General features: G+C 49.8%; 1 protein-coding gene across 1 annotated transcript in view; it reads left to right on the forward strand.

Annotated features, from left to right (window-relative positions):
- Window positions 1–22,803, forward strand: part of LOC106573964 (glutamate receptor ionotropic, NMDA 3A) — a 38,810-nt gene that overhangs the window by 13,174 nt on the left and 2,833 nt on the right. The window contains exons 5-6 of the mRNA XM_045697303.1: window positions 431–546; window positions 17,859–18,010. Coding sequence (XP_045553259.1) covers window positions 431–546; window positions 17,859–18,010 — 268 coding nt within the window. The remainder of the gene's footprint in view (window positions 1–430; window positions 547–17,858; window positions 18,011–22,803) is intronic.

A 22,803-nucleotide genomic window follows, 5' to 3' on the forward strand; every position in this document is an offset into this window, starting at 1 on the left:
GCCTAGTTGGTGTGTTGTGATTGGGACGTGGCCTAGTTGGTGTGTTGTGATTGGAACATGGCCTAGTTGGTGTGTGGTGATTTGGACGTGGCCTGTTTGGTGTGTGGTGATTGGGACGTGGCCTATTTGTTGTGTTGTGATTGGGACGTGGCCTATTTGTTGTGTTGTGATTTGGCCTGTTTGGTGTGTGGTGATTGGGACGTGGCCTGTTTGGTGTTTTATGATTTGGCCTGTTTGGTGTGTGGTGATTGGGACGTGGCCTGTTTGGTGTGTGGTGATTGGGACGTGGCCTGTTTGGTGTTTTATGATTTGGCCTGTTTGGTGTGTGGTGATTAGGACGTGGCCTGTTTGGTGTGTGGTGATTGGGACGTGGCCTGTTTGGTGTGTGGTGATTTGGACGTGTATAACCCCTTCTCCCTGTGTGTTGAAGGGTAGATCCCCCTCAGCTTGATGCCTTCATCATGGACAAGGCCCTGCTGGACTACGAGGTGTCCATCGATGCAGACTGCAAGCTGCTCACTGTGGGCAAGCCCTTCGCCATCGAAGGTAAGAAACCACCCGTCCACCCTGACACTGTATTGTTTTGACAGCCCCCAGACTTGATGGCTCTAGAGCCATTGCTTGTCTGTGTGTCTGTGTGTCTGTGTGTCTGTGTGTCTGTCTGTCTGTGTGTCTGTCTGTCTGTCTGTCTGTCTGTCTGTCTGTCTGTCTGTCTGTCTGTCTGTCTGTCTGTCTGTCTGTCTGTCTGTCTGTCTGTCTGTCTGTCTGTCTGTCTGTCTGCCTCTATGTGTATGTGTGTGTGCGCTTTCTTAAGTGCCCTGGTAGGTAGGCAGGCATGCACTTGCTTGAATGTGTGTTTGGATTCCCTGTCCTCTCCCTGTTTTCTAGTTAATCTCAAATTCACATTCTTTTCATTTGAATATGTATTATTCAAATATATTCATTGCTATTTTGTCTGAACCAACATCACACCCATGTTTCTGAGAGCCTGTGCAGGATTATGGGGAGTAAGTGGAAACAGCCTCCTGCGGTTCGCCTTTCTGTGTTTGTCTTTCTGCATCGCTGCTCCCTTATTGTCAACGCATTAAGGTTCACTTTTCAATGTCAATCTTTTTTAGAGCAGTTCCGATAGGTGTTATGGGTTCTGGTGACCCACAGGGTGTTATGGGTGACCCACAGGGTGTTATGGGTGACCCACAGGGTGTTATGGGTTCTGGTGACCCACAGGGTGTTATGGGTGACCCACAGGGTGTTATGGGTGACCCACAGGGTGTTATGGGTGACCCACAGGGTGTTATGGGTTCTGGTGACCCACAGGGTGTTATGGGTGACCCACAGGGTGTTATGGGTTCTGGTGACCCACAGGGTGTTATGGGTGACCCACAGGGTGTGCAGGGAACAGTGTGAAACAGGGACGTACTATCTAAACTTGTCCAATAAGAAACATGTTTTAATTTTCCATTGCAAAACGTTATTTGTTTGCTATAATAACACAAGCCTAATTCAGTTCACCAAGGACATGATGAGTACTTGATAGCAGATGTATTGTGCAGGGATAGAAGAACGTGATGAGTACTTGATAGCAGATGTATTGTGCAGGGATAGAAGAATAGACAGCACACCTTATGGGTGTCTTGAACCAGGATTGAAAAGCATTGCTTCAGAGAAGTATCCCTCCAGGCTAAAGTGGGGGCTGTTGAAATCAGTGAGGTTGCACAATTTTGGGGGATTCCTGCGTTGGAATTCTGCTTATATCACGCTATACCACAATAAACATAAAGTTCAAATGCAACGACTCCAAGACCATTGAGTGCTTTTGAAGTGACAGGTTGCCACTAAAGCAAGGCCATTTGACAATGAATATAGGCTACAAGATAGATAGGGTAATTCACCTATTCCAAACAGCCTATGTGAATGAATGTGAACAGAACAAACTAGCGGTAGGTGTACTATAGGCCTACAATCTAAATATCAGATCGATAAAGGCATGACACAATCTATATTTAGCCTATTTACGCTTCAAACATGGAAAATCATGCAGCTCATAAATTCAGCAACACATTGCGATATGGCACAATACACTTCTGTGGATCGAATTCAACCCACCCACGTAATCATTTAATCAATGCCTGCCTACTGTAAACATGTTTCCAATACGTACAGTTCCATTTACAACCAAGCAATGGGCTACCATAAAAACAGAATATAGACTATCTATTTCTATGATGAAACATATCGATATGTAGCTATACCCAGGGGCGTCATTTGGGTTCTTGCATTGGAATTATATTGAATTCTGCTTATATCACGCTATACCACTATAAACATAAAAGTTAAAATGCAGAGACCCTCCAGCCACTCTCTTCCTATGAACCAGTTGCTATTAAATGAAGGTTTCTGGACAGAAAACCTGCAGCAACGGTAGGATTCAATAGGCTAGTCTGGGCTGGCTCCTCTGTTCCAAAACATGGGTAGGCTTCAATAGGCTAGTCTGGGCTGGCTCCTCTGTTCCAAAACATGGGTAGGATTCAATAGGCTAGTCTGGGCTGGCTCCTCTGTTCCAAAACATGGGTAGGATTCAATAGGCTAGTCTGGGCTGGCTCCTCTGTTCCAAAACATGGGTAGGATTCAATAGGCTAGTCTGGGCTGGCTCCTCTGTTCCAAAACATGGGTAGGATTCAATAGGCTAGTCTGGGCTGGCTCCTCTGTTCCAAAACATGGGTAGGATTCAATAGGCTAGTCTGGGCTGGCTCCTCTGTTCCAAAACATGGGTAGGATTCAATAGGCTAGTCTGGGCTGGCTCCTCTGTTCCAAAACATGGGTAGGATTCAATAGGCTAGTCTGGGCTGGCTCCTCTGTTCCAAAACATGGGTAGGATTCAATAGGCTAGTCTGGGCTGGCTCCTCTGTTCCAAAACATGTCAGGAACAGTCGGAGGTGGAAGTGGCTGTGGAGCCATTATCCTGGCGGTGCTTGTGGAAGGGTTGGTAGGCTCTGCACTTGGTGCTAGCTGGAGCTCGGCAGCATCATCGCTGCTGGGCTTGGTGGTGGCCTCGGTGATTTGATTTCTGATATACATTGTGGCAGATTAGCTGGTTAGAGCTAAATAGGCTAATAACTAAGACCTTTTACAGCTAGTTAAGAAGCTAACTAAACTCTGTAGTGGTGGGGTGTGAGGCAGAGTTGAGCGAAGCAGCTTCACCTGTGACCCCGACCTTATAAATCAAAATATAACAGGCGGAGGTGTATCACATCATTCACGTAGCCTACCACGTTATTCACGTAGCCTACCACAGATGAGCAGGGTTTTTCATGATTTTTATGGAAACCCAGAGGAGTCATACCTAACCACCCAGTGGCTTTCCCCTTATCACTCTGGCAGGCTCTCTGTCCATGGTGCCGATAAAGCGCAGAGGAGATACAGATTTTGCGCCAATCTGTCACTCAAACATTTGAACTTTTTTGCTATTTTTGTATAGGGACATAAAACTAAAACTAAGGGGGGACAAGTTTCAACTGTGGGGGCTAACCCGGGCGCGTATCTCTCCCTGACCCTGATTCCCCCAATCTTTCCTTTACTGAGATATACAGTGCATTTGGAAAGTATTCAGACCCCTTCACTTTTTCCACATTTTGTTACGTTACAGCCTTCTTCTAAAATGTATGAAATCTTTTTTACCCCCATCAATCTACACACAATACCCTATAATGACAAAGCAAAAACACGTTTTTAGAAATTGTTGCAAATGTAATAAAAATAAAAAACTGAAATATCATATTTACATAAGTATTCAGACCTTTTACTCAGTACTTTGTTGAAACACCTTTGGCAGTGATTACAGCCTAGAGTCTTCTTGGGTATGATCATACAAGCTTGGCACACCTGTATTTGGGGAGTTTCTCCCATTCTTCTCTGCAGATCCTCTCAAGTTTGATAAGGTTGGATGAGGAGCTTCGCTGCACAGCTATTTTCAGGTCTCTCCAGAGATGTTTGATCGGGTTCAAGTCCGGGCTCTGGCTAGGCCACTCAAGGACATTCAGAGACTTGTCCTGAAGCCACTCCTGCGTTGACTTGGCTGTGTGCTCAGGGTCACTCTCCTGTTGGATGTAAACCTTTGCCCCAGTCTGAGGTCCTGAGCGCTCTGGAGCAGGTTTTCATCAAGGATCTCTCTGTACTTAGTTCCGTTCATCTTTCCCTTAATCCTGACTAGTCTCCCAGTCCCTGCCACTGAACAACATCGCCACAGCGTGATGCTGCCACAACCAGGTTTCACCGTAGGGATGGTATTAGCCAGGTGATGAGCGGTGCCTGGTTTCCTCCAGACATGACGCTTGGCATTCAGGCCAAAGAGTTTAATCTTGGTTTCATCACACCAGAGAATATTGTTTTAGGCACCTTTTTGCAAACTCCAAGCAAGAGGGGGAACGGTAATAGGAGGGATGGGAGAGAGAGGGAACATAATAGGAGGGAAGGGGAGAGAGGGAACGGTAATAGGAGGGATGGGGGAGAGAGGGAACATAATAGGAGGGAAGGGGAGAGAGGGAACGGTAATAGGAGGGAAGGGGGAGAGAGGGAATGGTAATAGGAGGGAAGGGGGAGAGAGGGAACGGTAATAGGAGGGAAGGGGAGAGAGGGAACGGTAATAGGAGGGAAGGGGGAGAGAGGGAACGGTAATAGGAGGGATGGGGGAGAGAGGGAACGGTAATTGGAGGATGGGGGAGAAAGGGAACGGTAATAGGATGGAAGGGGGAGAGAGGGAATGGTAATAGGAGGAAGGGGGAGAGAGGGAACGGTAATAGGATGGAAGGGGAGAGAGGGAACGGTAATAGGAGGAAGGGGAGAGAGGGAACAGTAATAGGAGGGAAGGGGGAGAGAGGGAACGGTAATAGGAGGGAAGGGGGAGAGAGGGAACGGTAATAGGAGGGAAGGGGGAGAGAGGGAACGGTAATAGGAGGGAAGGGGGAGAGAGGGAACGGTAATAGGAGGGAAGGGGGAGAGAGGGAACGTTAATAGGAGGGAAGGGGGAGAGAGGGAATGGTAATAGGAGGGAAGGGGGAGAGAGGGAACAGTAATAGGAGGGATGGGGCGTGTTACGAATCCCTTTTGGCCTTGCAGTCTAGGGGGGATGGATTCGAGACCCGTAACATAACTCCTGCAAATTATAATGGAGAAAAGTAACAGTGAAAACAAAAACCACAGACAACTGAAATCTACCGTCAAACACTCAGGGTTTATTTTAACCCCATGGTAATCGGGTAGTGAGAAAAGGCGCTGAGCTGGACCCAAGCAAAGAAACAATAATCCAAAACACCCCTAAACTAGACTAGCCTATTTCAATAACAGCTAGCTAACTAACCAAAAATACAGTGGGTGGTCCGCCCAGTTTTAACTAGGGTACTTAGACAAAGTATTCCTACGGGTAATGTATGCCCATGGGCGACTTGTCTTGGTACCCCCTTTTCCCACCAAACAAACAAACAGTCAAACAACAAAACAATACTCACAGGTGGGATGGACAAAGTGACATGTAGTTGCAATACAAAATACAGATCAATACAGAAAGAGAGAGATGGGGACACAGAGAGAGAGCGAGAGATAGAGAGAGAATGAACACAAAGATTGATCTCGGGGAGAAAACAACTGACTGGGATTTAAACCAAGGGAAAGGGGCTGTGATTGGGTGAGGGAAGATGAGCAGGTGTCTTCTGTTTGGGGACTGATTAGTGACTGATTGGGGGAATGATGATTGTCACCTGTGAGGGGAGAAGGACAGAAGGAGAGACAAGAAACACACACACAGGATACATACACAGGATAGCTGTCTCCGTAACAGGGAGAGAGGGAACGGTAATAGGAGGGAAGGGGGAGAGAGGGAATGGTAATAGGAGGGAAGGGGGAGAGAGGGAATGGTAATAGGAGGGAAGGGGGAGTGAGGGAACGGTAATAGGATGGAAGGGGGAGAGAGGGAACGGTAATAGGAGGATGGGGAGAGAGGGAACGGTAATAGGAGGATGGGGAGAGAGGGAACGGTAATAGGAGGGAAGGGGGAGAGGGAACGGTAATAGGATGGAAGGGGGAGAGAGGGAACGGTAATCGGAGGATGGGGAGAGAGGGAACGGTAATAGGAGGGATGGGGAGAGAGGGAACGGTAATAGGATGGAAGGGGGAGAGAGGGAACGGTAATAGGAGGATGGGGAGAGAGGGAACGGTAATAGGAGGATGGGGAGAGAGGGAATGGTAATAGGAGGATGGGGAGAGAGGGAACTGTAATAGGAAGGATGGGGAGAGAGGGAACGGTAATAGGAGGATGGGGAGAGAGGGAATGGTAATAGGAGGGATGGGGGAGAGAGGGAACGGTAATAGGAGTGAAGGGGGAGAGGGGGAATGGTAATGGGAGGACGGGGGAGAGGGGGGAACGGTAATAGGAGGATGGGGAGAGAGGGAACGGTAATAGGAGGGAAGGGGGAGAGAGGGAACGGTAATAGGAGGATGGGGAGAGAGGAACGGTAATAGGAGGATGGGGAGAGAGGGAATGGTAATAGGAGGGAAGGGGGAGAGAGGGAATGGTAATAGGAGGGATGGGGGAGAGAGGGAACGGTAATAGGAGGATGGGGAGAGAGGGAACGGTAATAGGAGGGAAGGGGGAGAGAGGGAACAGTAATAGGAGGGAAGGGGGAGAGGGAACGGTAATAGGAGGATGGGGAGAGAGGGAACGGTAATAGGAGGAAGGGGAGAGAGGGAACGGTAATAGGAGGGAAGGGGGAGAGGGAACGGTAATAGGATGGAAGGGGGAGAGAGGGAACGGTAATAGGAGGGAAGGGGAGAGAGGAAACGGTAATAGGAGGATGGGGAGAGAGGGGAACGGTAATAGGAGGATGGGGAGAGAGGGAACGGTAATAGGAGGGAAGGGGGGAGAGGGAACGGTAATAGGATGGAAGGGGGAGAGAGGGAACGGTAATAGGAGGGAAGGGGAGAGAGGAAACGGTAATAGGAGGATGGGGAGAGAGGGAACGGTAATAGGATGGAAGGGGGAGAGAGGGAACGGTAATAGGAGGGATGGGGGAGAGAGGAACGGTAATAGGAGGGAAGGGGGAGAGAGGGAACGGTAATAGGAGGAAGGGGGAGAGAGGGAATGGTAATAGGAGGGATGGGGGAGAGAGGGAACGGTAATAGGAGGATGGGGAGAGAGGGAACGGTAATAGGAGGATCGGGAGAGAGGGAATGGTAATAGGAGGGAAGGGGGAGAGAGGGAACGGTAATAGGAGGATGGGGGAGAGGGAACGGTAATAGGAGGATGGGGAGAGAGGGAACGGTAATAGGAGGATGGGGAGAGAGGGAACGGTAATAGGAGGGAAGGGGGAGAGAGGGAACGGTAATAGGAGGATGGGGGAGAGGGAACGGTAATAGGAGGGAAGGGGGAGAGAGGGAACGGTAATATGAGGGAAGGGGGAGAGAGGGAACGGTAATAGGAGGGAAGGGGGAGAGAGGGAACGGTAATAGGAGGGAAGGGGGAGAGAGGGAACGGTAATAGGAGGGAAGGGGGAGAGGGAACGGTAATAGGAGGATGGGGAGAGAGGGAACGGTAATAGGAGGGAAGGGGGAGAGAGGGAACGGTAATAGGAGGATGGGGGAGAGGGAACGGTAATAGGAGGGAAGGGGGAGAGAGGGAACGGTAATATGAGGGAAGGGGGAGAGAGGGAACGGTAATAGGAGGGAAGGGGAGAGAGGGAACGGTAATAGGAGGGAAGGGGGAGAGAGGGAACGGTAATAGGAGGGAAGGGGGAGAGAGGGAACGGTAATAGGAGGGAAGGGGGAGAGAGGGAACGGTAATAGGAGGGAAGGGGAGAGAGGGAACGGTAATAGGAGGGAAGGGGGAGAGAGGGAACGGTAATAGGAGGATGGGGAGAGAGAGAACGGTAATAGGAGGGAAGGGGGAGAGAGGGAACGGTAATAGGAGGGAAGGGGGAGAGGGAACGGTAATAGGAGGGATGGGGGAGAGAGGGAACGGTAATAGGAGGGAAGGGGAGAGAGGGAACGGTAATAGGAGGGAAGGGGGAGAGAGGGAATGGTAATAGGAGGATGGGGAGAGAGGGAACGGTAATAGGAGGGAAGGGGGAGAGAGGGAACGGTAATAGGAGGAAGGGGAGAGAGGGAACGGTAATAGGAGGGAAGGGGGAGAGAGGGAACGGTAATAGGAGGGAAGGGGGAGAGAGGGAACGGTAATAGGAGGATGGGGAGAGAGGGAACGGTAATAGGAGGGAAGGGGGAGAGAGGGAACGGTAATAGGAGGGAAGGGGAGAGAGGGAACGGTAATAGGAGGAAGGGGAGAGAGGAACGGTAATAGGAGGAAGGGGGAGAGAGGGAACGGTAATAGGAGGGAAGGGGGAGAGGGAACGGTAATAGGAGGGATGGGGGAGAGAGGGAACGGTAATAGGAGGGAAGGGGAAGAGAGGAAACGGTAATAGGAGGGAAGGGGGAGAGAGGGAACGGTAATAGGAGGGAAGGGGGAGAGAGGGAACGGTAATAGGAGGGAAGGGGGAGAGAGGGAACGGTAATAGGAGGGAAGGGGAGAGAGGGAACGGTAATAGGAGGGAAGGGGGAGAGAGGGAACGGTAATAGGAGGATGGGGAGAGAGAGAACGGTAATAGGAGGGAAGGGGGAGAGAGGGAACGGTAATAGGAGGGAAGGGGGAGAGGGAACGGTAATAGGAGGGATGGGGGAGAGAGGGAACGGTAATAGGAGGGAAGGGGAGAGAGGGAACGGTAATAGGAGGGAAGGGGGAGAGAGGGAACGGTAATAGGAGGATGGGGAGAGAGGGAACGGTAATAGGAGGGAAGGGGGAGAGAGGGAACGGTAATAGGAGGGAAGGGGGAGAGGGAACGGTAATAGGATGGAAGGGGGAGAGAGGGAACGGTAATAGGAGGGAAGGGGAGAGAGGAAACGGTAATAGGAGGATGGGGAGAGAGGGAACGGTAATAGGAGGATGGGGAGAGAGGGAACGGTAATAGGAGGGAAGGGGGAGAGGGAACGGTAATAGGATGGAAGGGGGAGAGAGGGAACGGTAATAGGAGGGAAGGGGAGAGAGGAAACGGTAATAGGAGGATGGGGAGAGAGGAACGGTAATAGGATGGAAGGGGGAGAGAGGGAACGGTAATAGGAGGGATGGGGAGAGAGGGAACGGTAATAGGAGGGAAGGGGAGAGAGGGAACGGTAATAGGAGGAAGGGGGAGAGAGGGAATGGTAATAGGAGGGATGGGGAGAGAGGGAACGGTAATAGGAGGATGGGGAGAGAGGGAACGGTAATAGGAGGATCGGGAGAGAGGGAATGGTAATAGGAGGGATGGGGGAGAGAGGGAACGGTAATAGGAGGGAAGGGGGAGAGAGGGAACAGTAATAGGAGGGAAGGGGAGAGAGGGAACGGTAATAGGAGGATGGGGAGAGAGGGAATGGTAATAGGAGGGAAGGGGAGAGAGGGAACGGTAATAGGAGGATGGGGAGAGAGGGAATGGTAATAGGAGGGAAGGGGGAGAGAGGGAACGGTAATAGGATGGAAGGGGGAGAGAGGGAACGGTAAAAGGAGGGAAGGGGGAGAGAGGGAACGGTAATAGGATGGAAGGGGGAGAGAGGGAACGGTAATAGGAGGGAAGGGGAGAGAGGGAACGGTAATAGGAGGGAAGGGGGAGAGAGGGAACGGTAACAGGAGGGAAGGGGGAGAGAGGGAATGGTAATAGGAGGGAAGTGGGAGAGAGGGAACGGTAATAGGAGGATGGGGAGAGAGGGAACGGTAATAGGAGGGAAGGGGGAGAGAGGGAACGGTAATAGGAGGGAAGGGGAGAGAGGGAACGGTAATAGGAGGATGGGGGAGAGGGAACGGTAATAGGAGGATGGGGAGAGAGGGAACGGTAATAGGAGGGAAGGGGGAGAGAGGGAACGGTAATAGGAGGATGGGGGAGAGGGAACGGTAATAGGAGGGAAGGGGGAGAGAGGGAACGGTAATATGAGGGAAGGGGGAGAGAGGGAACGGTAATAGGAGGGAAGGGGGAGAGAGGGAACGGTAATAGGAGGGAAGGGGGAGAGAGGGAACGGTAATAGGAGGGAAGGGGGAGAGGGAACGGTAATAGGAGGATGGGGAGAGAGGGAACGGTAATAGGAGGGAAGGGGGGAGAGAGGGAACGGTAATAGGAGGATGGGGGAGAGGGAACGGTAATAGGAGGGAAGGGGGAGAGAGGGAACGGTAATATGAGGGAAGGGGGAGAGAGGGAACGGTAATAGGAGGGAAGGGGGAGAGAGGGAACGGTAATAGGAGGGAAGGGGAGAGAGGGAACGGTAATAGGAGGGAAGGGGGAGAGAGGGAACGGTAATAGGAGGGAAGGGGGAGAGAGGGAACGGTAATAGGAGGGAAGGGGAGAGAGGGAACGGTAATAGGAGGGAAGGGGGAGAGAGGGAACGGTAATAGGAGGATGGGGAGAGAGAGAACGGTAATAGGAGGGAAGGGGGAGAGAGGGAACGGTAATAGGAGGGAAGGGGGAGAGGGAACGGTAATAGGAGGGATGGGGGAGAGAGGGAACGGTAATAGGAGGGAAGGGGAGAGAGGGAACGGTAATAGGAGGGAAGGGGGAGAGAGGGAATGGTAATAGGAGGATGGGGAGAGAGGGAACGGTAATAGGAGGGAAGGGGGAGAGAGGGAACGGTAATAGGAGGAAGGGGAGAGAGGGAACGGTAATAGGAGGGAAGGGGAGAGAGGGAACGGTAATAGGAGGGAAGGGGGAGAGAGGGAACGGTAATAGGAGGATGGGGAGAGAGGGAACGGTAATAGGAGGGAAGGGGGAGAGAGGGAACGGTAATAGGAGGGAAGGGGGAGAGAGGGAACGGTAATAGGAGGAAGGGGAGAGAGGGAACGGTAATAGGAGGAAGGGGGAGAGAGGGAACGGTAATAGGAGGGAAGGGGGAGAGGGAACGGTAATAGGAGGGATGGGGGAGAGAGGGAACGGTAATAGGAGGGAAGGGGAAGAGAGGAAACGGTAATAGGAGGGAAGGGGGAGAGAGGGAACGGTAATAGGAGGGAAGGGGGAGAGAGGGAACGGTAATAGGAGGGAAGGGGGAGAGAGGGAACGGTAATAGGAGGGAAGGGGAGAGAGGGAACGGTAATAGGAGGGAAGGGGGAGAGAGGGAACGGTAATAGGAGGATGGGGAGAGAGAGAACGGTAATAGGAGGGAAGGGGGAGAGAGGGAACGGTAATAGGAGGGAAGGGGGAGAGGGAACGGTAATAGGAGGGATGGGGAGAGAGGGAACGGTAATAGGAGGGAAGGGGAGAGAGGGAACGGTAATAGGAGGGAAGGGGGAGAGAGGGAACGGTAATAGGAGGAAGGGGAGAGAGGGAACGGTAATAGGAGGGAAGGGGGAGAGAGGGAACGGTAATAGGAGGGAAGGGGGAGAGAGGGAACGGTAATAGGAGGGAAGGGGGAGAGAGGGAACGGTAATAGGAGGATGGGGAGAGAGGGAACGGTAATAGGAGGGAAGGGGGAGAGAGGGAACGGTAATAGGAGGGAAGGGGGAGAGAGGGAACGGTAATAGGAGGAAGGGGAGAGAGGGAACGGTAATAGGAGGAAGGGGGAGAGAGGGAACGGTAATAGGAGGGAAGGGGGAGAGGGAACGGTAATAGGAGGGATGGGGGAGAGAGGGAACGGTAATAGGAGGATGGGGGAGAGAGGGAACAGTAATAGGAGGATGGGGAGAGGGAACGGTAATAGGAGGGAAGGGGGAGAGAGGGAACGGTAATAGGAGGGAAGGGGAAGAGAGGAAACGGTAATAGGAGGATGGGGGGAGAGAGGAAACGGTAATAGGAGGGAAGGGGAAGAGAGGAAACGGTAATAGGAGGATGGGGGGAGAGGGGGAACGGTAATAGGAGGGAAGGGGGAGAGAGGGAACGGTAATAGGAGGAAGGGGAGAGAGGGAACGGTAATAGGAGGAAGGGGGAGAGAGGGAACGGTAATAGGAGGGAAGGGGAGAGGGAACGGTAATAGGAGGGATGGGGGAGAGAGGGAACGGTAATAGGAGGGAAGGGGAAGAGAGGAAACGGTAATAGGAGGATGGGGGAGAGGGAACGTAATAGGAGGATGGGAGAGAGGGAATGGTAATAGGAGGGAAGGGGGAGAGAGGGAACGGTAATAGGAGAATGGGGAGAGAGGAAACGGTAATAGGAGGGAAGGGGAAGAGAGGAAACGGTAATAGGAGGATGGGGGGAGAGGGGGAACGGTAATAGGAGGGATGGGGGAGAGAGGGAACGGTAATGGGAGGGAAGGGGAGAGAGGGAACGTAATAGGAGGTATGGTGAGAGAGGGAATGGTAATAGGAGGATGGGGAGAGAGGGAACGGTAATAGGAGGGATGGGGAGAGAGGGAACGGTAATAGGAGGATGGGGAGAGAGGGAATGGTAATAGGAGGGAAGGGGGAGAGAGGGAACGGTAATAGGAGGGATGGGGAGAGAGGGAATGGTAATAGGAAGGATGGGGGAGAGAGGGAATGGTAATAGGAGGGATGGGGGAGAGGGGGAACGGTAATTGGAGGGAAGGGGGAGAGAGGGAACGGTAATAGGAGGATGGGGAGAGAGGGAATGGTAATAGGAGGGAAGGGGGAGAGAGGGAACGGTAATAGGAGGATGGGGAGAGAGGGAACGGTAATAGGAGGATGGGGAGAGAGGGAATGGTAATAGGAGGGAAGGGGGAGAGAGGGAACGGTAATAGGAGGGATGGGGAGAGAGGGAACGGTAATAGGAGGAAGGGGGTGAGAGGGAATGGTAATAGGAGGGATGGGGAGAGAGGGAATGGTAATAGGAGGGAAGGGGGAGAGAGGGAATGGTAATAGGAGGAAGGGGGAGAGAGGGAATGGTAATAGGAGGGATGGGGAGAGAGGGAACGGTAATAGGAGGAAGGGGGAGAGAGGGAATGGTAATAGGAGGAAGGGGGAGAGAGGAAACGGTAATAGGAGGAAAGGGGGAGAGGGGGAACTGTAATAGGAAGGATGGGGGAGAGAGGGAATGGTAATAGGAGGGATGGGGGAGAGGGGGAACGGTAATTGGAGGGAAGGGGGAGAGAGGGAACGGTAATAGGAGGGAAGGGGGAGAGAGGGAACGGTAATATGAGGATGGGGAGAGAGGGAACGGTAATAGGAGGATGGGAGAGAGGGAACGTAATAGGAGGATGGGGGAGAGGGAACGGTAATAGGAGGGAAGGGGGAGAGAGGGAACGGTAATAGGAGGATGGGAGAGAGGGAATGGTAATAGGAGGGAAGGGGGAGAGAGGGAACGGTAATAGGAGGATGGGGAGAGAGGAAACGGTAATAGGAGGGAAGGGGAAGAGAGGAAACGGTAATAGGAGGTAATGGGGAGAGAGGGAACGGTAATACATTTTACATTTTAGTCATTTAGCAGACACTCTTATCCAGAGCGACTTACAGTGGAGAATGTATACATTTCATAATTTTTTAATAGGAGGGATGGGGAGAGAGGGAACGGTAATAGGAGGAAGGGGGAGAGAGGGAACGGTAATAGGAGGGAAGGGGGAGAGAGGGAACGGTAATAGGAGGATGGGGAGAGAGGGAATGGTAATAGGCGGAAAGGGGAGAGGGGGAACTGTAATAGGAAGGATGGGGGAGAGAGGGAACGGTAATAGGAGGATGGGAGAGAGGGAACGTAATAGGAGGATGGGGGAGAGGGAACGGTAATAGGAGGGAAGGGGGAAAGAGGGAACGGTAATAGGAGGATGGGGAGAGAGGAAACGGTAATAGGAGGATGGGGAGAGAGGGAACGGTAATAGGAGGATGGGAAGAGAGGAAACGGTAATAGGAGGTAATGGGGAGAGAGGGAACGGTAATACATTTTACATTTTAGTCATTTAGCAGACACTCTTATCCAGAGCGACTTACAGTGGAGAATGTATACATTTCATAATTTTTGGTAATAGGAGGGATGGGGAGAGAGGGAACGGTAATAGGAGGAAGGGGGAGAGAGGGAATGGTAATAGGAGGGAGGTGGGAGAGAGGGAATGGTAATAGGAGGATGGGGAGAGAGGGAACGGTAATGAAAGAGTCTGTCATCTGGCTGCTGTTTCTATTAGCCTGAAAGGGCAGACCTGCTGTGTTGGATGTGTAGAACGTCAGCTCACGCTGTGTATTCAGATTCATCACTGGGCAGGACACACACATACAGTACACACACACCCATATGCAAACACACACACACACTCCCGTTTGGCTTTTTCCCTTTTCGTCTGGAAATTCTATAACTGTGGGATAGCTCGCAAATACTGTATGCCTATTTTTGGTGGATGAAAGTTTGTGTGTGTGTGTGTGTGTGTGTGTGAGAGAGAGAGAGAGATGCCCTCTCATCTCATTTGCATATTTTATACTTGTGAACTTCACAGCTCACCAGCTTTGAAACGGCAACATTTTGTCTGCCAGATATCTTTCATGAGACGAAGTCACGCGCTCTGGAGGGGCGATTGGGGGAGCAATGACTCTCCAATCAAATTCCATTTGAGTCAAGCAGTTTCACTTTTTTCCTGAAAATAATCCCCCCCCCCACTCACACTTCCTTTACATCACAATATTTCATGAAACAGACTTGTGAGAACTACATTACTCAATCAACTGGTTGCTCTTGAGAGCTGATTTATTGAGGAATTTCACCAGGGAAGAGGGATCTTTGTTTTTGTTTTTCTGAGTTTGGGGAGACAACTAAACCATGTGTGGAACAGGATCGACACCATCTCTTTTCACAGTAACTCCTGGAATATTTTATTGCTCTTTTTTGCCTGGGTTTTGAAGTGAGACATGTTCCTCCATTTTGGGCCCCGACCTCTAGACAGTCATCCATAATAAAGCAGTAATTGGGGTTTTGCTCAATTAGACCTCTCCTATCTCATCTCTCCTCTCCGTTAATTGCATTTTCTAGCCTCCCTCGCTATTCCCTTTCATGTCCGTCGCTTTTCACTTTCCTTGCTTTTCCCTTTCACTTCGTCGCTTTTCACTTCCCTCGCTCTTCCTTCGCTCTTTCCTCGCTCTTCCCTCGCACTTCCTTCACTCTTTCCTTGCTCTTTCCTCGCTCTTTCCTCGCTCTTTCCTCGCTCTTCCCTCGCTCTTCCCTCGCACTTCCTTCACTCTTTCCTCGCTCTTTCCTCGCTCTTTCCTCGCTCTTCCCTCGCTCTTCCCTCGCTCTTCCCTCGCTCTTCCTTCGCTCTTCTCTTTCACTTCATCGCTTTTCCCTAGCTCTTCCCTCGCTCTTCCCTCGAATCTTCCCTCGATCTTCCCTCGCTCTTCCTTCGCTCTTCCCTCGCTCTTCCTTCGCTCTTCCCCCGCTCTTCCCTCGCTTTACCCTCGAATCTTCCTTCGCTCTTCCTTCGCTCTTCCCTTTCACTTCGTCGCTTTTCACTTCCCTTGCTCTTCCCTCGCTCTTCCCTAGCTCTTCCTTCGCTCTTCCCTCGCTCTTCCCTCGAATCTTCCCTCGCTCTTCCTTCGCTCTTCCCTCGCTCTTCCCTCGCTCTTCCCTCGAATCTTCCCTCGCTCTTCCTTCGCTCTTTCCTCGCTCTTCCCTCACTCTAACCTCACTCTTCTCTCGCAATTTCTCAGTTTCTTCTCACTTTTCATCACTCCATCCAGTTGTGTATCTCATACACACACTCATATGTACACACACACAACAGTCACACACACTGCCTTCTTCTCCACACACACACACACACACACACACACACACACACACACACACACACACACACACACACACACACACACACACACACACACACACACACACACACCTTGGTTGGCAGCTAGTCCTCTATTTACTAATTTAATAAAACAATCAAGCAACTCAAATACAGCTGTTGAACTTTCGTTTAAAACAGAGTCCCTTCTTTCTGAATATCTGTCCCTGCCGCTTTAGGATTTCATTTGTCACTATTTTTTGGGCTGAGTCGTAGTGGGCTACAGACAGTGTAACTGGAAGGTGCCAGGACTGTCAATTTGGTGATTAAAGCCAACCAGTATTTAATGATTGTGACACAAAGCTGCGAGCCCACGCTTTTTTAAGAATAACATCCTCATCAACACTTGGCTACAGGGACGTCTGTGCCAGTCTGTGCCAGACTGTGCCAGCGCAGAGGGACCAACCCTGTTGGCTTTAAGGGAAACAAAGGGAAGTTAACGGGATCTGAGATTGTTAGACTGAAGCACACGCTTTACACTCCATAAGAGTTCAGCTGTTTTTACTTATAGGAGCACACAGGCAGGCAGACAGGCAGACAGGCAGGCAGACAGGCAGGCAGACAGGCAGGCAGGCAGGCAGGCAGGCAGGCAGGCAGGCAGGCAGGCAGACAGGCCGAGAGAAAGACAGACACGCACACGCAGGCACATACACGTCTGTCTGTGTGTGTGTGTGTGTGTGTGTGCTTGACTGTGTGTGCGCTTGACTGTGTGTGTGTGTGTGTGTGTGTGTGTGTGTGTGTGTGTGTGTGTGTGTGTGTGTGTGTGTGTGTGTGTGTGTGTGTGTGTGTGTGTGTGTGTGTGTGTGTGTGTGTGTGTGTGTGTGTGTGTGTGTGTGTGTGCATGCTTGGGCAGTCTCTCTCTGATGAAACGTGTTAATGTCAGAACTTGTCTATTATCTGTCATCTTGACTGGTCCAGGGGAGGGAGGGAAATGGGGGGTGGGGGAGAGAGAGAGTGGGATGGAGGGGGAGATGAGTGACATACATTAGCCATGAGAAACAGAGGGATAGGTAGAGGTAAAACCCATTCAGTGATTAAATAACATTTCTGCCAGTCGTCTTTTGAGATGGAGGGAAGGAAGGAGGGATACAAGAAGGGAGGAGGAGGAGATGGAGGGAGGGGAGGAGAGAGTTGGAGGGAGAGATGGAGGGAGAGTTGGAGGGAGAGATGGAGGGAGAGTTGGAGGGAGAGATGTGTCTCAATGATACAGGCTCTCATCCTCTGTTCTCCCCAGCCCACCACAACTCATCTGCTATCAGAGCCCACACCCACGCACGCCCACGCATGCACGCACACACACACACACACACACACACACACACACACACACACACACACACACACACACACACACACACACACACACACACACACACACACACACACACACACACACACACACCTTGTCATTATATAATGGATGCTCGGAACGTTCTTCCTGTTTTTCCCATGTATTCCTCCATCCATCTTTCCTCCAGTTGCCACTGAAGACCACGAGATGGGGATTTTCCCTCTCCATCCTTCCACACACCCCAGGAATCAGATATCGAAAATCTCATTTACTAAATGTAATTTAAACTTCAAAGGAGTTTAAAGTACAGGATCAGCAGTACAGGTAGAAGAGGAATTTGTCGAGGCTGAACTCTTTGGTTCGTCTATAATATCCATAGCCTCATGTTCCCCTTCTGGAAGGGATGAAGCTAAGGTCATCCGATTTGGTTTAGTATTGATCCACTTCATCTCCTTGGGCGGACAGGATCCAGACACACTCTGCCAGTTAACTCACTCTGTGTGAAGTTTGGAATGATACGCCTTTGGACCCCTGCTCAGTTCTCCACCAAACAATTTAGGACAATCTTTAAAGCATTTTGGGCGTTTTATGTGGATCAGAGACAAACAATGATTTAGTAAAAATGCCATCTGTTTATTTTGCAGATATGAGACGTCTGTGTCACTGTTTGTATCCAGGTTAATGATAGCACAGCCATGTGACTGGTGGTATAGAAGGGGATGCACCACAATTATTTCCATGAATTTCTACCAACTACTATACCCATTGTACTATGCTGATGGTAATAGTTCCTCTATCCCCCCAGGCTATGGAATAGGCCTACCACAGAACTCCCCTCTAACCAACAACGTGTCAGAGTTCATCAGTCGCTACAAGTCAGACGGCTACATGGACATGCTGCATGACAAGTGGTACAAGGTGGTGCCTTGTGGGAAGAGGGTGTTCGCCGTCACCGAGGTGAGTTGTCCGTCCGTCTGTCTGTGTGTGTCCCGGTCCCAGACCGGTTTGGACTATGTTGTCAACAACTTCTATGGTCGTGTTTGACCAGCGATGTCAGCCTGGGCCCAGATCTGTTTGTGCAGATAGGGACCAGGCTAGTGGGCTGTGGTGGAGTGGCCGCCCTGTAGGCACACCACGTCGGTTGTAGACAGTTGATGGACATTGGGTTTGGCCATCCTAACACATCTGGACATATCAAACTGGATGTTTGGCTCCATTCCAATATCCACACTAGCATACCACTTGAATGAAGGAATGTATTGGGCATGCATTCTAAGAGATATTTAGGTGTGGTTTGCAGACACTCCTTAGACAGTCTGGAATCCATCAGCGTCAGATGTTTAGGGAAAAATATTTATTCCTAGATTCGACCTCTGTGTGTGTCTATGATATCCTCTCAGGATTGTGTGTCATCCTGAGGTTCTCCTTTAACACCAAGCACCCAGTTGGTCGAACTTCCTGCCCCAATGGACTGATATCATAGACATACACTGAGTGGACAAAACATTAAGAACACATTCCTAACATTGCGTTTTACCCCTCCTCTTTGGCCATCAAAGCGTTCCACAGGGATGCTGGCACATGTTGATTCCAATGTTTCCCACAGTTGTGTCAAGTTGGCTGGATGTCCTTTGAGTGGTGGACCATTCTTGATACAAACAGGAAACTGTTGAGCAAGAACCCAGCAGCATTGCCGTTCTTTACACAAACCAGTGCGCCTGGCACCTACTACCATACCCTGTTCAAAAGCACTTCAATATTTTGTCTTGCCCATTCACCCTCTGAATGCACACATACACAATCAATGTCTCAATTGTCTCAAGGCTTAAAAATCCTTCTTTAACCTGTCTCCTCCCCTTCATCTACACTGATTGAAGTGGATTTAACAAGTGACATCAATAAGGGATCATAGCTTTCACCTGGATTCACCTGGTCAGTCTATGTCATGGAAAGAGCAGGTGTTCTTAATGTTTTGTACACTTAGTGTATACTGTGTTGATATACTTCATTGGCTGTTACTAATTCATTAACTGGTTGTTATAATCCTATTAAATAGTGTTATTATTGTTGATGACCTGTTACTGGGGCAATCGTCTGGTCCCATCAGCATTACGATATGGGCTGTTTACCTTTTGGCTCCTTCTCCCCAGACAGACAGACAGTCAGACAGACAGTCAGTCAGACAGACAGGAGAGACAGAGAGACAGGGCCTAGCAGCCGAGGACTCTGGGATTACTTTTCTAATACCAACCCCACATCAGCCTGCGCTGATTTGTGATCTTCACAGACCCAGCAAAGATAGAGAGTGTGTGTGTGTGTGTGTGCATGTGTGTGTGACTGAGGTTGTGTGGGTGTATGTGCGTGCCTGTGTGCGCGTGCCTGCTGGTATGCATTTTCCGGATGGGGAAAACGCTGCTAGAGAGACAAGCAGTGATCCCAGCCATCTGTGCAGAAACATCAAAGTCATTCCCAGTCTTGTCATTACCTAATCATCAAATTATCACCTGATTTACATTGGGGAGAGACTGACGAATGGATTGTAGGACACTGATGTCTCCCACATGACAACATCTCCCGTTCACCTCGACTGAGCCGCACACGACACGACTAACAATAACATCTCTTCTTTTAGGTACGTCAAGGGAACAATTTTAGTTTGTTTTATTGATTTACCCCGGCTGACACTCCTTTGAACTATGATGTCATCATGTACCTGTCCACGACGACCCCTCAAAAGATACTCAAATTCATATTTATTTGGAAATGTAAAAAAAAATATGTTTTTGACAGAATCACATTCCAGCCTGTCATTTTCAAGCTGCCTTGGATCAATGTTAGAAACTCCAAGGAGAGTGTACATGCAGCGCATCTAGCATCTATCAATCCAAAACTACCACATCCTACAAACCATATGTTTTTCACATTTTAATCTTTCACAGTTTCCTCTACATATTTCACACAGTAGCACCCGGATGGCATTTCTATTTTACTCTCATTTGAAGGGCAGAATTACCGTGGCTTGCATTGAACAGATTATTCCTAATTTTCATTCCAAATCCTTCTGCTCACATGGATTCGGAGGGGAAAGGCTGAGGGACAGGGGAAGGGAGGGGAACGGGGGGAGACGAGCTACCCCTCCCAGAAACAATATGGCGGAGGACGGGTCCACTCTTAAACACAGTCGACAGGCTAACACCATCCATACTGGGGGCCCTAAGTGCTAATAGGATGAGTTATTCCCCCTGCATACTGAACACTACTTGGTCAGGGAGAGAGGGAAAGGGAGGGAGGGAGGGAGGGGTGAGAGGATGGAGGGCGAAGGTAGGATGGAGAGGGCGAGAGAAGGATGGGGGAGAATGGGGGAGAGAAGGACAGATGGGGGGTGAAGTGGGTAAGATGGAGAAGGGGAGAGGGAGGGGAGGTGCAGAGGAGAGGAGAAGGGGGAGAGATATAATGGTGAGGTGGAGGGAGAGAGAGAGCAGACTGGCAGAGGGAGGGAGGGAACAGAGTGGCAGAGGGAGGGAGAGGGAGAGAGAGAGGGAGCAGAGTGGCAGAGGGCGGGAGAAAGAGGGAGAAAGTGGGAGAGAGTGAGAAAGAGGGAGCAGAGTGGCAGAGGGAGGGAGAGGGAGAGAGCAGAGGCTGGCAGCTCCCTCTCTTGGCCAAGTTCCAGAATTAAATGGGAGGAGGGACTGGGTCTAGGATGGGAGGATGGCAGGAGGGACGGGGAGGGCTTGTACTGCACCCCTGGGGTTCACTGTGTCAGCACTTCGGAAACAAGCCCGCCGTCCTCCACCCCTCCCTCTCTCAAGTTTTCCTTCTCTCCCTCCCTCCCTCTCTCACATCTACATCCAAACCTCTACAGATAAGATCAGAGAGGCGGCTTTCGTTTTAGAACATTTCCTCTGAAAAGTTCTCTCGCCTTTTCTGCAAAGTGTCAAACAGCGTTGAACAATGTGGCTGCCTATATATACAGCACATCTCCAACAACTCATGTTGTTAGACCTTGATAGGCTAGATTCCTATTTTATTGGAGGTGTACAGTACTATACAAGTACTGTACTATACAACTACTGTACTATACAACTACTGTACTGTATTGCTGGCAGGCACTCAGACAGGGTTCTCACTGCTCACACTGTGCTTCTCAAACACACACTGTCGTCCTGACTTAGGCTAAATGTCCTCTAAGCACTGCTGGAATTCAAAAGGACATCTGCAGCAGCCCACAGGGTAGACACTAATCATACCGGTGGAGGCTGCTGTGGGGGGACAGCTCATAATAATGGCTGGAATGGAGTGAATGGAATGGTATGAAACGCATGTTTTTTATGTGTTTGATACCATTCCATTCACTCCATTACACTCCATTCCAGCCATTATTATGAGCCGTCCTCCCCTCAGCAGCCTCCACTGAATCATATAGGCTAGAATAGAGTAGCGTAGAATAGAAGGCATAGAATGAGAACTCATATCTCTGGGTAGAATAATCTAGAACCAAATAGAATACAACACAACAAAATCAATAAGGCAGCCAATGGCATGGAGATCAGGATTGTGTTATTGGGTTATTAGTCACAATGCTCAGGTCTCTAAAGCCCTGTTTATGCCTGGTTCTAACATGCGTCCTTTATCCTTATTTTGTCCACGTTCTGATTGTGCCCACATTAGACAGGTGTAGACAATTAAAATATGCATGGTGATCTGATTCTGATCAGATCTTCCTAACCACCTCCGGAGGTAGTCAGGGATGCATTGTGTCTCGGGTGTAACAGATCTGGACAGTGAAACCATTTAAATCATCATTATTCTGCCCTCTAAAATCATTGTCAGGTTCCACTATTGAATTATGGCATCAATATGTCTCTTTAAATAAATAAATAAATATTATTTAGAAAAATATGTCAAATAATTTACATTCATGTAAATCTGGTCACAATGCAGACACAGTGGACAGAAAACAGACACATTTTAATACCCTGTATAGATGCAATGGCTAATATGTGGGCACAATCAGAATGTGAACAAGATCAGGACAAAGGACACGTTTTCATCAGGTATAAACAGGGCTTAATGGGAGCGCAGCAGCATTTATTTAATAAACGCCACGCTTTTTAAATTCTAAATAGTTCTCCTTGGCAGGACACTTCCAGACCACTCTAGGGGACAGACAGATGCCTCCTGATGTCAAATCTTTAACGGCCCGATTCAGATTTATTTTTAACACTTTTTGGTAGTTTTGACTCTATACTGTCATTTGCGCATGGCTACATAAATCTATAGCTTGGGTCTCCACATTTCATATCTGCAAGTTATAAGGCCAGCATTTCATACATTTTACTGTGGAAAAGATATGTTTCAGTTTGCTTTCATGTGACTGGTTTCTCATGTCTCCAGCAGTCATAAGGCAAAATAGATATAAAACAATTGTCACTTATATTTACAATCCCCTTATCCAAATGGTTACTCATTTACTCACTCAATGGACCATGTCGATCTCTGTCTGAATAGAAATGAATAGAGACTGGCCCCTAGAGGTGAAAACAGGGAGCGTCAGAAAAGATGAGAGACCTGAAATGATGCTCAGTATCCATTGGATAGAGATCTAATGACAAGGTTCTCAGGGACCAATCACCATCATCCCAAGGACTGATGTCGGTAGATGGACCAGAGGTTGACAAACAATTTACTGCATTGTTAAACCCTTTGTTACAGGTGTTAACCCTAGTCAAGTAACCCAACTGTCCCCTCCC

The sequence above is a fragment of the Salmo salar genome, chromosome ssa16, assembly GCF_905237065.1.
Source record: "Salmo salar chromosome ssa16, Ssal_v3.1, whole genome shotgun sequence".
Classification (NCBI taxonomy): Eukaryota; Metazoa; Chordata; class Actinopteri; order Salmoniformes; family Salmonidae; genus Salmo; species Salmo salar.